The 16,201-nt window shown below is 28.0% G+C and overlaps 3 protein-coding genes and 1 pseudogene across 5 annotated transcripts; all 4 read right to left on the minus strand.

Moving 5' to 3' along the window:
- Nucleotides 1–226: 226 nt before the first annotated feature.
- On the minus strand, nt 227–3,161 carry LOC145969273 (odorant receptor 10-like). Its single transcript, XM_083095294.1, has 6 exons — nt 2,557–3,161; nt 1,734–2,170; nt 1,024–1,123; nt 837–947; nt 564–749; nt 227–280 (listed from the first exon to the last, which is right to left on the minus strand). The coding sequence occupies exons 1-6, from the start codon at nt 2,920–2,922 to the stop codon at nt 227–229; spliced, it is 1,254 nt and encodes a 417-aa protein (XP_082951420.1). The 5' UTR covers nt 2,923–3,161.
- Nucleotides 3,162–3,508: 347 nt separating this feature from the next.
- On the minus strand, nt 3,509–6,222 carry LOC145962641 (odorant receptor 43a-like; annotated as a pseudogene).
- Nucleotides 6,223–7,119: 897 nt separating this feature from the next.
- On the minus strand, nt 7,120–10,097 carry LOC145962551 (odorant receptor 10-like). Its single transcript, XM_083083722.1, is given in 6 exon segments — nt 7,120–7,204; nt 7,761–7,916; nt 7,994–8,104; nt 8,185–8,284; nt 8,909–9,348; nt 9,696–10,097. Coding segments are annotated over 6 exon segments (1,263 nt in total). The 3' UTR covers nt 7,120–7,150.
- A 3,168-nt stretch (nt 10,098–13,265) lies between these two features.
- On the minus strand, nt 13,266–15,885 carry LOC145962510 (odorant receptor 4-like). Of its 3 annotated transcripts, XM_083083631.1 has the most exons (6): nt 15,143–15,885; nt 14,702–15,004; nt 14,504–14,603; nt 14,273–14,383; nt 13,726–13,881; nt 13,266–13,508 (listed from the first exon to the last, which is right to left on the minus strand). In XM_083083631.1, the coding sequence occupies exons 1-6, from the start codon at nt 15,511–15,513 to the stop codon at nt 13,455–13,457; spliced, it is 1,095 nt and encodes a 364-aa protein (XP_082939757.1). In that variant the 5' UTR covers nt 15,514–15,885; the 3' UTR covers nt 13,266–13,454. The 3 variants fall into 3 exon arrangements, with proteins under 3 accessions (XP_082939757.1, XP_082939750.1, XP_082939767.1); XM_083083624.1 differs by having other exon boundaries at nt 14,702–15,885; XM_083083641.1 differs by lacking the exon at nt 13,726–13,881 and having other exon boundaries at nt 14,702–15,885.
- Between the last annotated feature and the right edge of the window lie 316 nt (nt 15,886–16,201).

Below are 16,201 nucleotides of genomic sequence, written 5' to 3' on the forward strand. Positions count from 1 at the left end.
GAAGAGTGAAATTGTTCCTTTGATGAATGTATCATTCAATGAAAACAATTAATTGGGAAAAGAAAATGAATATAAATATCAAATAATATAACATATATCTTTTTATATATTATTTCTATATGTTATCTATCAAGATATATTTCATATATTGAGTAGTAGGTCACATTAAATTCAAAATAATCTCTTTGTATATTTGTTTCATGTGTAACTTCAATCTTATCACATCTTATATTATTAATGCTCTTAGGAAGCTCAGATATGCTAAACTAGTTTTTAATACCTAAACAAATTATATTACATCAATATTTCTCTGATTATAATTTATTTTTGGAAATTTTATTTAAATAGTAAAATTGCTTGTAGAGTATGAAAAAATAAAATTTATTGCTTTATTTGTATTTTTTATATATAATAATTTTTTTTACATATTTCTGTTATCTAAATTATTTTTGAAATATTATTTTTTATGAAATTATTATTTTATTTCAAATGTGAAGGTATACATATATATATATATATATATATATATATATATATATATAGATTTTAAATTATAATTATACCGTATAAATGTTATATTTAAAATGTCTCACATTTCCAAAAGTTGATAATGATAGATCTGCCATTCTACCGGCACTTATCTTTATAGGATGACTGGCCATGGCGATCATTAATATAAGGCTTCGAGCTGTTTTTGGCGATAATTGATACCAATTTATCATATAACATATATATCCAATTTGACTGCTCTGCAAATAAATTAGTCGCTAATAATCATTCAATACGCACGCGATTGAAATTAAGCAAATTGCATGATTAAAAAACCAAAGATGTACCTTTTCCATAAGCAGCTCACCGATATAGCATAATATGTATACATTGAAACAGAATGAAACAAGGAGCAAAGAATAAGTTGCTAAACCAATTCTATCATCTTCTTGCCAATCCTATCAAATTAGAGAGAGATAACAAACATAATTTTACAAAATCTGTTAATAGTTTTTTTTAATGTCATATTAGTACCAATATACAATAGTATTCGAGCAGACATATCGTGCATACGGAACTAGAGAATTCCACCAAACATACTTCTTGTAAAACTTCCTCTACAACAGCCGCAAACCTGAAATAAGTTAGTCATTCTGCTTTGCATGGAGAAACTTGAATGCATTATTCCATCCACACATTTTTTATTTTAATATATAAATATATATTTTATTTAACATAAACTATTATTCATTATATATATATATATATATATATATATATATATATATATAGCTTAAACGGATATGTAATGGCACATGCTTATTATCTGACATGAAACTGAGCTGCCTACAGAATGTATTGCTCGTTGAAACCACCTGTTGCATTTGTCTATTACAGCCATCATACAATAAAATGATGAGAATTAATAAGACTGTATTATTACTATTGAGATGTTATTATATAGCAATTTCTTTTATTGTGAAATTTGGAAATGATATCATTTTTTTGTTAAATTATAATTATATTTAAATATATTAAGTTGTAAAAAGATTTAAAGAGCACTATATGAAAACAAAAGAGTATTAATAATTCATCATTAAATATCATAAAATATATTTTTTATTATTTATAATTTTAGAATACAATTCATTAAATTTTTTATCTTTAGTTTTTTATATTTAGTTATCTTTCTACTTGAATTATATTATATTAGATTTTAATAAGCTATTATTTTAAAATGTTACCTTACTACTCGAACATGATTCTTCACGATAGCAGCAATTCGTTGATGAACATTCGGGCCTTGCTTGAAGTTTTCACCTTCTAAAAGATTTTCCAATTGCGATATGACTATTTGGATTTGTCCACATGCATGAGTAGCAAATAGGGCAGCTAATCCGCATGCACCAGCTGTTACTGAATATATCGTGTATCCGCACATGCAATGAGCTACATACACAATTTCGTATATCGGGCTAATTTGAGACTGGCGAAATTTACTATAAGTCGGATACACAAGTGGTCTGACGGTTTGATTGTTAATTTTATGCTCCGAACAGAATGGCAGAATCATGTGATATATGATGCCCGCAGTGTACATGAAAGATGCGCCGATTATCGTTAAATTGCGACCAGTGGTAGCATATTTCAACATTATTGTACGATCTGTTTTAAATGTCACCTGTCATAATATTATCGGTTACATTATTTATCGATAAACAAAAAATTAATTTCGCACTCTTTGGCGATTACTTTTTCTTTTTTTTAATCGAAATTTTAGCTACAATGTAGAGAGAAAGAAAACTTTTTTTTTACCACACACATTCAGTTTTTACAGTTCATCATTATTATTTAAATATGATAATTATTCTTATTATAATTAATTAAAATAAATATATCGTTTTTAAACAACAGGAAGAATTACATAATCAGCTCGAAAGGATCTAGTTTCAAATTAATATTATTTTATTTGTGTGTTTTACTTTTTAATCAAAGCATTTTTCAGTATTTTATAATGAATTCTGCACATTAATACAATATATTATGTTAATTACAGGTAACACTGACTTTCCACCAATCGCTCTTCACGTATTCGATGCAGCGCAGTATTTTAGGCCGACGTATCGCGAGAATACAGTATTTCGTCATAGCAGTAAGACAAAATGCCAGTAAACCAAATAGTTTAAGCCTCATGATGATATCTTTTTCGTCATAAACGATATGCAAGGCACAGGGCACTATCGCGAAAGCTAATGCAAGATTACAGAGCGTGATCGCGATCTTAGATGCATGTTGTCTGATTCCCCGAGTCGCTATTGGCCAAATACCGAGCGAACCTAAGATCCAGTTATTCAATTTAAAAACATATTGAATATCTTTCTGATAGTTAAGGTTTTGCGATATCGCGGATTCTTTGCGAAATGCACTTGTCATGTTCGCAATGACAAGTCCCGTTTAAGACTAGATAAGGGAGACGCGTCGGCATCGATTGCAAGGTCTTGCGCTTGCGTTGCAAGCGTTCTTTCGTTTGCTGATTGTCTGAGAGACCGCATGCATATTCTTAACAGAGAAGTGGTCATGTAACATGTATTTCATTCTTACAGTTTTAAATAGACATTTGTCATTTTAGCTTTTATTTGACCTTAATTGTTTATTTAAGAAATAACGTAAGTTAATGTAAAAGACATTTTGATGAAATTTAGAAAAATGTTTGTAGTCTAACGTCTTTTGTTTTATGAAAGTGTCAAAGTTGAATTACTTGTTAACGTAAGTTATGCGAAAAGTAGAAAGAAAATCAAAATCTTTTACAAGAATGTATTTCAATGATTAATTAGAAAAGAAAGTTAATAGATATAAGAGAGTGAGTATGTATATAATTTATAAATATATTCTATTAAAATAGTATTATGTGTTCTAAGAGATTTTATACTCCAAATAGATAAGCTATAAAATAATGGCTTTATATATATAAATATCATATAATTTCTCATATATGTCACATAATTTGATTATATAATATTTACATCATTAACATCTGCAGAAAGCTGAGATATGCCACGCTAGTTTTTAATACCTAGAACAATAATATTTTTATAAAATAATATGATTCTTTTTTCAGTTGTAATTTAATTTTTTGTAATTTTATTCAAATATCAAAATTGTCCAATATGAAAAAAAACATTGTTAGATTATTATGCAAAGGCGAATTATAAAAAAAAATCTAGAATATTAAGTTATTTTCATATAATTATTTTATTTCAAATTTAAAAGTGTATATAATTTCAGATTTAAAACTAGAATTAATATATAAATGATATCTCATAATGCCTCACACGTACACTTCCAAAAGTTAATAATGATAAATCTACCATTCCACCAGCACTAATTTTTATGGGATGGCTTCTTATAGCGATTATCAGAATAAGACTGCGAGTTGATTTTGGCGATAATTGGTACCAATTAATCATATAGCATATATATCCAATATGACTGCTCTGTAATGTTAATCGCAAATATCTATTCAAAATACGGTCAAAATACGGTCAAATTTCATAATTAGAGAATAAAAATATACCTTTTCCATAAAAAGCTCACCGATGTAGCATAATATGTATGTAGAGATTAAAACAAAAAGAAACAAGGAATAGAGAGTAAGTTGCTAAACCAAATTTATTATCTTGTTGTCAATCCTATTAAAGTTTAAGTATGAAATATAACTTTATGTGAATTTTTTTATATATTATTAGTTATTATTTTTTCTACATACACATTAGCGCACCACTATGCAGGCGTATTCGAGCAGGCATATCGTGCATATCGAACTAATGAACTCTACTAAGTATACTTCTTGTAAAACTTCTTCCACAACAGTTGTAAACCTGAAATAATTTACTTGAGTTTATGTGAAGAAAATAAATGCATTGTTTGTCAATTATTCTTACTATAACATAATTCTATGTATTTTTTCTCTGTCTCTCTTTCAACCGTTCCATATAAATTCGTAGTATATATATAACCATACACATACGATATATGCAATGTCGCATGCTTATAGTCTGTGCATTATCTGATATGGAACAGAACTGCTTAAAATATTAAAGGATTCTTGAGATCACCTGTTGCACACTTATCACTTTGTAATATCTATTATACTGTAAAGTGATAAAAATTAAGCAAATTATATAAACAAAATGTTTTGCAATAATAGCCTTTTTATTTCGTTAGCAGAAAAAAATTATCTTTTTTAAATTGACTATATTTATGACGATTTGTTACAGAGTGCTGCATGAGAATTGTTAGTTTGTTCTTAGATACTTTCAAATACACAAACATAAATATTATTTTTTATGAGATTCATAATTTAAACTATAAATTATCAATTTTTTTGTTTTATATTTTTACAGTTTTTTATTAATATTTTTATTAAATTATTACGAATATTATTAAGCTTTTATATCAAATACTTACTTTACTATACGAACATGATCCTTAACAATGGCAGCGATTCGTTGGTGGATTTTTGGGCTTTGTTTGCATCTTGTACCATTTACGAGATCTTCTAATCGTGATACGATCATTTCAATCTGACCACATGCATGAGTGGCAAATAAAGCGGCAAGTCCGCACGCACCAGCTGTCACCGAATATATCATATATCCGCACATGCAATGAGCTATATACACAATTTCATATATTGGGCTAATTTGCAATTGGTGAAATTTACTATAAATCGGAAACACTAGCGGTCTGACAGTTTGATTGTTGACTTTGTGCTCGAAAAAGAATGGAACCACGATCAAGTAATAAATGATACCGGCGGTATACATAAATGATGCTCCGATAATTGTTAGATTGCGACTAATGGCAGCGTACTCAGCATCACTTCGTGATCAGATTTGAACGTCACCTGTCACAATATTACCAATAATTTTTTTATTATTAGATAAGAAATTATTATTTATGAATTTTGCTATGTAGTAACTATTTAGTAACTATTTCTCTCTTTGTAAACTATGTCCAGCTTTAATGTATATGGAAAGAATTTAATTAAACACATTTTGTATTTATTATTTCATATTATTTCATATTATTAATTTAATAATTATTAGTGTAATTACACAAAGTGAAAATGCACTTTTTAATTACCAATAATCATCATGTATTTGGAAAATGTCACTATTTAATTATATGCTTGCTAATTATGAATTTACACGTGAATTCAAATCTTATTCTTAATACATCATTTTAATTCTGCGTATCATATTTTATGTTAACGACAACACTAACCTGCCACCAATCGCTTTTCATGTATTCGATGCGAAGTATTTTAGGATGACGTATCGCGAGAATGCAATACTTTATCATTGAGATGAGACAAAAAAGCAGAAGGCCGCCTATCTTCAATCTTATGACGATGTCTTTTTCATCGTAGATGATATGCAAAGCGCACGGCACTAACGCAAAACTAAATGTGAGATTGCAAATCGCAATTGCAATCTTATACACGTGTCGTCTGATACCGCGAATTGTGACTGGCCAGATGCCGATCGAGCCTAAAATCCAATTGTTTAATTTGAAAACACTCCGAATGTCTCGCCGATAGCTGGAGTCGTGTTCGTCTTTTGCACTTGGCATGTTCGCGTGAACAAATTCCTCTAAAGACTAAACGACGCGGATGCGCTGCATTGATTGCAAGTCTATCGGATATGCACTTGCGCTCATATAGTAGAAAAGTTAGCCTGTTGATAGTTCGACAGATTGTGTGCTTACTATGAATCAAAATGATCATGCATGGTGTGTTTTGCTTTTGCAATTATATAAATGGATCAAACAATTCCATTGTTTCGCACAGATTTATGTAAATTTAATTGTTTAAGAAATGAAATTAATAAATCTATAGAAAAAAATAGAAAAATTATATAGTTTGTCTTAATATTTTGTAGTTTTATTTTAAAGGTCAAGATTATATTACATGTTTGCATTCTTTATATAAAAAATAGAAAGAATATATTATTAAAATTATTTATTTGATGCAGGTATTATTCAATGACAACAATTAATTAGGCAAGGAAAATGGATATATGAACATCAAAAATAATATGTTATTATAACATTAAAATAATATGTTATTATTCTATATATTGTATATATCTAGATATTTTTTTTATATATTGAATATGAAAAATACATTTTTATATAGATATTCATCGTTTTGTTTTAGTTTCTACAATATATTTGTTATTTATAATTGTTTATTTAAGAAATAAAATAAGAAGATATTTTGATATAAAATTTGGAAATTGTGATAAAGTTTGTAGTTTAACATCCTTTGTTTTATTGAAATATGAAAATTAAATTACTTGTCTAGAAAAGTTTTGTAAGAAGTAGAAAATCAAAGTTTTATTTTTACACGAATAGATATAATTTAACGATTAATAAAAAGAGAAAGTAAATTAATAAAACTAAAAATATAAATAATTTTTGGATATCTTCTTAAAATAGTTTTAAAAGTATAAAATGTACTAAATTCTACATTGTGTGAATGAATAAGTTGTGAAATTTAAAATAATCTTATAAATAAAATTTTATATATGTCACATATATATAATTTCTATATATTTCTTATATATATGTCACTTATTTCGATCATACAATATCTAAATCACATTACTAACGTCCGAAGGAAGCTCAAATATGCCACGCTAGTTTTTAATACCTAGAAAAATTATACTTTTATATAATAATTTTTATATAATGTCATTCTTTTTTTCAGTCAAAATTTAGTCTTCTTGTATGCGAATATCAAAATTATTAAATATTATTATAAAAATTATTGTTTAATTATTATGCAGCGGCAATATAAAAAAAAATCTGTAATATTAATTTATTTTCCATCCAATTGTTTTACTATATATATATATATATATATATATATATATATATATATATATATATATATATATATATATATATATATATATATATATATATATATAATTCTAGTTTGGAATCTAAAATTACTCTTTAAATTTAAAGTAAAACAATTGGATGGAAAATAAATTAATATTACAGATTTTTTTTTATATTGCCGCTGCATAATAATTAAACAATAATTTTTATAATAATATTTAATAATTTTGATATATATATATGTATTTTTGATACATATATATGCATATATATATATATATATATATATATATATATATATATACATATATATGTATATTAAAATGTGTAAATGTTATTTATATATAATGCCTTACACATACATTTCCAAAAGTTGATAATGATAAATCTACCATTCTTCCAGCACTAATTTTTATAGGATGGCTTGCCATGGCAATTATCAATATAAGACTGCGAGCTGATTTTGGCGATAATTGGTACCAATTAATCATATAACACATATATCCAATTTGACTGCTCTGCAATATTAATTGCGAACCATTATTCAATATGCAGTTAAGATTAAGTTGCATAATTGAAGATCATAAAGATGTACCTTTTCCATGAGAAGTTCACCGATATAGCATAATATGTATATATTGAAACAGAAGGAAACAAAGAGCAGAAAATAATTTGCTAAACTAAGTTTATTATCTTGTTGCCAATCCTATTAAATTGTAGATAGGAATTATAATTTTACATGGATTTTTTATTATTAGTTATTTTTTTATGTACACATTAGCGCACCACTATACAGTAGTATTCGAGCAGACATATTGTGCATATAGAACTAGTGAACTCTACTAAACATACTTCTTGTAAAACTTCTTCGACAACAATCGCAAATCTGGAATAATTTACTCTAGTTTATATGAAGAATATAGATGCATTGCTTCAATTATTCTTACTTCAATATGACTCTATTGTTTCTTTTTCTCTCTCTTTCTTTTTCTTTCAACTGGTATATAGTATAAGTACGTAGTATATATAACGATTCGCACGCGATATATAATATCACATGCTTATAGTCCATGCATTGTTTGACATGAACTGTTTAACGTATTCTTGAAGCCACCTGTTGCGTATTTCTCATTTTATCTATATCTATTAGACTATAAAGTGATACATCTATTACACTATATAAATTGATAAAAATTAAGCAAAGTATTTTGCAATAATGATGACCTTTTCATTTCATTATCAGAACTAATTTTTTCGCTTGAAATTGATTATATTTATAATTTATTATGAAGTGCTGTATATGAGAATTGCTAGTTTAATGTTTAATTTGTTTTTAATTACATATTTTCAAACATGCACACACGCATACGCACGCACACACCATATAAATATTATTTTTTCTAAAATTTATAATTTAAGCTGTATATTATGAACTTTTTTTATGTACAATTTTTTTTACATTATTGAATTATTACGAATATTATTAAATACTGTTACTTCAAGTTCTTACCTTATTACTCGAACATGATCCTTCACGATGGCAGCGATTCGTTGATGAATTTCCGAACTTTCCTTAAATCTTGTACCATCTAGGAGATCTTCTAATCGTGATACGATCATTTCGATTTGACCGCATGCGTGAGTGGCGAATAAGGCGGCAAGTCCGCACGCACCAGCTGTTATCGAGTATATCGTATATCCGCACATGCAATGAGCTACGTACACAATTTCATATACCGGGGTAATTTGAGATTGACGAAATTTACTATAAATTGGATACACTAGCGGTCTGACAGTTTGATTATTGACTTTGTTGTCGGAAAAAAATGGAATCAAGATCATGTAATAAATGATACCAGCGGTATACATGAATGATGCTCCGATAATCGTTAAATTGCGACCTATGGCAGCGTACTTCAGCATCACTTCGCGATCAGATCTAAATGTCACCTATCATAAGATTGCTAATAATATTTTTTATCATTATATAAAGAAATATTATTTACGAATTTAATAATGTAGTAATTGCCATTTTTTTCTGTAAACCGAATGACTACCCTTATTGTACATAGAAAAATGATTTAATTATAATAATTGCACATTCCGTTTCTATTTTTTATTAATTAACCACTTTTTAATTAACCATAAGTATCATGTATGTATTCGATAGATATAATTATTTAATCACATGGATGCTAATTATAAATTCACGCGTGAACTCTGTTTTTAATTTGTCTTTATAAATTCTCCATATTGACATAGTATTTATTTGACATAATATTAACGATAACACCAACCTGCCACCAGTCGCTTTTCACGTATTCGATGCAGCGTAGTATCTTAGGGCGACGTATTGCGAGAATGCAATACTTTATCATTGAGATGAGACAAAAAAGCAGAAGGCCGCCTATCTTCAATCTTATGACGATGTCTTTTTCATCGTAGATGATATACAAAGCACATGGTACTAACGCAAAACTAAGCGCGAAATTGCAGAGCGCGATCGCAATTTTGGACGCGTGTCGTCCAATACCGCGAATCGCGACTGGCCAGATGCCGATTGAGCCTAAAATCCAGTTGTTCAACTTAAAAACATGCCGAATGTCTTCCCTATAGCTCGAGTCGCGCTCGTCTTGTGCATTCGGCATGTTCGCGATGACAATGCTTGATGAAGACTACACGAGTCAGACGCGCAGCATTGATTACAAGGTCACCGGACATGCGCTTACGCTCACTTGGTAATACATTCTTTTAGTTATGAACAGTCTGTCTGATTGTACGCGATTAACATTGTGTGATCTCGAATGTTAAAGCATTTATTGTGTTATTTGTAAGATAACTTGCTAAAAAATTCATTTCTATTGTATATTTGATATTTTTGTTAAGAATATGCAACTTAGTATTTCAACTCGTGTAAAAGATAAAATTTGCTGTAATATAAAATAAAATGGCATTAGAAATTGCATTAATAAGACGTATAATCGTGATAGATATTTTCGATAAAGTATAGATAGAAGGAAGCATGTATGTGCTTCTTTCGAAAATCAATTTTATCGAGAATAGTAATTGTATCGTATTATCATTTGCAAGAAGGATCTTTTACAGCATTTTACAGTATTTTTACTAAATTTTTATTTTAGATTAAACAATGATAAAATATAAGAAGCAGAGTAAAATTTGTAGAAGAAAAAACCAATTATCTCTTATATATAATAAGTAAATTAATAGTAATAATAATAAGTAAATTATTTAAAAAAATTGGATTTTATAATGTTTTGTTGGAAAATATAATTAAATATATATTGTCATTAATACGTATATTGCATTTCTTTTATGTGTTTTTACAGATAGGTAAAAGTGAAACGTTCTCATCATTTTTAGCATCTTTTTGTGAATTTTAAAATGTATATAAATTTATTATACATTTTACTTTTGTGCATTAAATTATTTATTTAACATATTTTTTCTGAAAAAAATTTTATTTATCGTACAGATTTTTCTCCAAAAATGATCGATACTACTAATATTATTTTGCATTTATGAAATGGCAGTTCGAAGGAAATTCAAATATGCGATCGAGGTATTTAGAACCTATAAAATGTGATATTAAAAATATTATTATATCGAAATATGTATATTTGTTAATATGATTGTAAGTTTTATTTGCTCAAATTTAATCATTCATTTTTCAGATTTTGTTTTAATATGAATTACACTTAAATTAGTAAAGGAAAGACTTATTAATCTTCTAGAGGTAATTTGTGTCGGATAGTGAGACATAGTGATAACATAATATCAAGTACAATTTTATCCAATAAATTATATCACTCGATCTTGTATTGTATGTCTTGTAAATTATATCCGATTTTATTACACTTAATTTTATTTACATATGAAAATTACATATGGATTGTATGTATATTTAGATATTATTCAAATATATATAGAAATATAATAGAATCAACATTAAAATTAAATTCTATGAAATTACCCTAATTAATTTAATTTGATATTAAACGTAAATATAAACATCTGTTCCAATTATACATATATATAATAGTTCACCAATGTGACAGTATATAAAAATGTTAAAGACGAATAAAATAAATAGAAAAAAGTATGTGAAAATTATTATACGATCGCTATTGTTCCATTTCAGTGAATATGATGCATATTGACATTCATACGTTATTAGAGAATATTGAGGAGATAGTACTAAAAATCTTGGCATTACTTTTGTAATGTAACTTTTTGGAATGTAAAAATTATCATCTAGAGAATATTTTATCAAGCACATTATTAATGTCGTTTTCGACTCGATAAGACATATCTCGATAAGATATATCTCGCGTAAAGTGTCTTTGATGTTGGCTGAAAATCTACAAGATTTTAATTTCTATAATTTTTAGTAAATTTAACATTGAGATAAATGTAATCTTTTTTGAATTAAAAATATTCTTGAGAAATTTTTAAGTGCATAATTTTTTAAATAAAATGTAGACTTATTTAAATGTGTATTTTTATGTATTTTTTCATATAAATACTATTATTGAAATATGTAGACAATTCTCTTCTAAAGATGCAACAGGTAGCAAGTCAGAGAGTACTTACTTCAATGCGTAATATTGAACAATAGCAATATATTACTGAAACTTTCTGCATTCTTTTTTAGTTTTTCTCTAAGATTTTTCCACGCGAATTAATACAATTCCTGACCGCAGTGGATCACACACATGACCGCTAAGCAGCAAATCGGTATAGTGATAGTTAAACATGGCTACGCCGGCATTGTAGGCAAAAAAGAATACGTAAACTGGCATTAATTGCAAGTCAAATAGGATATCAAAATCGAATTAGACTATTAGTCGATATCAGAATATTAAAGAAAATCAATAAAATGAAATAGGTCAAAAGCCATACCATCATTATTCTGCCATTCCTAAGAGAATAACATAACTACCACAAAATTTGAAAAGTTCAATGGTACAATTCAAGAATTTATGCAAAATTTTAAGAAAAATTATTAATATTATTGTTACATTGAGATATGACAATGATATTCCTTTTACCGTTAAACAATACTCAAATAAACATATAATCAAAGTGGAAGTGATCAATTCTATTAAGCAAATTTCGCGTAGAACTTTCTTCACATTGATCGAAAATTTGGAAATGTGTATCACGTGTTTATTTATAAATCTAAAAATGCGTCATAAGATTTATCTATACAATCTTTGCATTTTCTACTCATTTTAATACTTGTACTACTTGTCTTATGTTGCAGATGAGGTGGCTGATACCGATCGGTTTTGAAAATCTATTGTATCTCGTTTTTGTAATGTATTGTGCATTTTGAACGTCGATTTTAGAAATCGAGGTCGAAATTTTGTGCGTCTGCTGTCGCCTGTGAAAAACGACGAAGACTAGAATATAGATACGATGACTGTCTGATGTAACGCAAGCGCGAGGCTAATGATCAAGACCGCGTGCGTATCATATTTATCATATGTAATCAACTATATATCGGCAAGCAATTGATTTTCCCACAGTTATTTAAATATTTATTTAATAATTCGTTCTACATAATATACGAGCTCGAATGGATCGAAATTCATGACCAGTTTTGATGTAGTTGCACGTACATATTACGTAATTTCAGTTTCAAGCACTTAAAATTTATAGAATGCAATTTCACGATTTCTAAAATATATATTATACACAATCATTACATACGATTTAATTATGCACTTTATATGATTTATATTTCAAAAGAATGAATAGAAATGTGATATTTATTAATTTTTATTTATATTATGTATAATGTAATATAAATTATTTTAGATATATTATATATTTCTTGCTGCACATTTGATTATAATAGTAGTATTATAATAATTATAATAATATAATTTATTTATTAATATTTTAGATTAATCAAATATATTTATTATAAATGTTTAAGATGTATATCTGTTCGGAACAAAAAATATATTTTTATAACAAATTCTTACTATAATATTATATAGGAACTCTACAATAAAAAATATTAAAATTTTTTATTGCGTAACTGTCCGAAGCAAATTTAAATACACCACGGATGTTTTAAGTACCTGAAAGAGTAACAAAAGTTTTAATATAATAAATATAATGTGACTTTGTGACCTATATTATTTTATAATATAACGAAATAATATAAAATGTGACTGTGAATTATAAAAGTATGCAATATGTATCTTGTTTTTAAGAGAGAAAAGAATATATAAAAATAAATTAATAATTGTGTTTGACATAATTTCAATAAAACATTAATTTTAGCAAAGAACTTACGACACCAAATGTGTAAATAGATAAATCAAAAAATTTGCCAGCTGTAAGTTTAGGTGGATAATGAGACATCATGATAATCAATACGAGACCAAGAGCTTTATTTCCAGGTAAATTATACCAATTGATGTTATAGACAGCTGAACCAATTTTGCTATACTGATGTAAATGCAAAGAGATTAATATGAATATATTTATATGGCTATATTACTCAAATATCTATAATGTGTAAACTATATTAAAATGCCATCACAGATATTATGTATTATTGATTTTTAAATTGTATTTGTATTTAATTATATATGTATATAATTATCAATGGTATTATTTTTGCACAAGAATTCAATAACTAAAATGAATTAAAATAAAATAAATAGGCAAAATATATATTTTTAAAATTTGTTTCAAAAATATGTAGCAATAACGAAATTAAGATTTTTTAATTTTTTATTTTATTAACAATTTCTTAAATTAGACGCACACAGTATATTTAAAAATAATCCGTGAAAAATTGTCCCATATATATTGTCTTATGAATATAAAGATTTACCTGTTGCACGAGGAGTTCACCGATATAACAAAATATTAGAATATTAAATGTAAAGGAAATCAATAGAATAAAATAGGTTAAAATGGCTGTAGCGTCACTATTCTCCCATTCCTGAGAAGGCAAAAAAACGTATGATTACTACAAAATTCGATAAAACTTATTCAGTGAGTTTCAAACTAAGAATTTGTGCAACTTTAAAAAAGCTATTATATTATCGTGATTACCCTTTACCGTTAAGCAATAATATTCGAGTAAGCATATAATCAAAGTGGAAGCCACTAATTCCATTAAACATATTTCGCGTAGCACTTTTTCTACATTGTCAGAAAATCTGGAAGTGTATCACCATCGTATTTATCCGCGAAACTTATTTATTTAGATAATTATGCTCTCTTATTTATTTAGATAATTTTCATATTTTTTACTCACTTCAGTATTCGCACATGATGTCTCGTTAGGTTTCCTAGACGTTGCTCCACAGTAGTATTATTGTTCCTTTTCCCTTCGACCAGATCGTCCAACAGCGTTATTAATATTTGTAGTTGTCCGCACACGTGCGTCACAAAGATCGCTGCTAAACTGCATGCTGCTGTCGTGATGTTATACGTAATTAGCGCAAACAGACAGTGGATACAAAACACGATCTCGTAAACTGGACTGGCTTCAGGATCGAAGAAGAGGTTGTAGCCAGGATAGGTGAGCGGTCTGTGCGTGACATTCTCACTGACTTGCCTAGAAGATAACGGTAAGATTGTATGATAGGACAATCCACCGATATAAAGAAAGATTGCGCATAACATGGTAAGTCTGCGGCCAACCAGCGCATTCTTCAGCATCATTTTTCGATGATCTTGATATTGAATGACCCACCAGTCGTTCTCGACATGCCGAATGCATTTTCCGAATGCGGCGCCGCGCGCACCGAGATAGCAATACTTGATCGTGGAAGTCAGACAGAAACCGACCGGACCGAAGAGCTTGACTTTGATGTTGATGTCTTTCTCGTAGAACAAAGTGTGCAGTCCGGAAGGTATCAGGACGAAGCACAGAGCGGAGAAGCACGTGACTATCAGTGCTAGGGAGATGAGCTTCTCATTTCGCGACGCATGACCATAGATGAGGTGCCAGATACCGATCGGTTTCAAGACCCATCGGCACAACTGCATGGTGTAACGTATGTCGTGCTCATAGTGTACATTGTGCTCGATTATGGGTTCTGGAAGTTGGGATCGATCGCGCATGTTACCGCTCGCAAGGTGCAACGAAGACTGAAACTCGCATACGGCGGCGTCCCGATGTTCGCAACGCGACGCAAGCGCGGGGAATAATGATTCCGCGTGCGTTTCATGTCTGTCATATGTGGTAAACCATACATACGTAGACGATTGACTTTTCTACGCTCGTCTGAGGGTGTTGTAATGTGTGGGTGCAAAGAGATGTGAAGTTCATGACAAGTTCTAACATAGTTGCACGCATGTAATCCATAATGTCAATCTTTTTCAAGTACGCAATTTATCGTTGTAAATCACCCGTTTTCGCGATTTCTGAAATGTTACGTATGCAATCATTACATATAATTAATGTATTTGTTTTTATTAGGATACAATTGTGTGTGCAATGTATATGTTTTCTAATATTTTATATATATATATAATATATAATATATTAACTTTTAAATATAATATTTTTTCTATATATACATTTGATTATATGTATATGGTAATATTATAATTTTATTTAATATTAATATTTTAAATATTTTATAATTGATCAAATAGATAACGATTGATGTGAGAGAGATGTACATCATATTAGTGTTTTATCAATTTCTAATATTTGTTGGGAGAAAAAATATTTATAACAAATTTTTGCAATTGAATTAATGATAGTTTAATGGTATTAAACTATTAACTAATAAAAAAAGATAAA

The sequence above is a fragment of the Camponotus vicinus genome, unplaced genomic scaffold, assembly GCF_025532165.1.
Source record: "Camponotus vicinus isolate PSW18456_S1 unplaced genomic scaffold, iyCamVici1.0 SCAF_1, whole genome shotgun sequence".
Classification (NCBI taxonomy): domain Eukaryota; kingdom Metazoa; phylum Arthropoda; class Insecta; order Hymenoptera; family Formicidae; genus Camponotus; species Camponotus vicinus.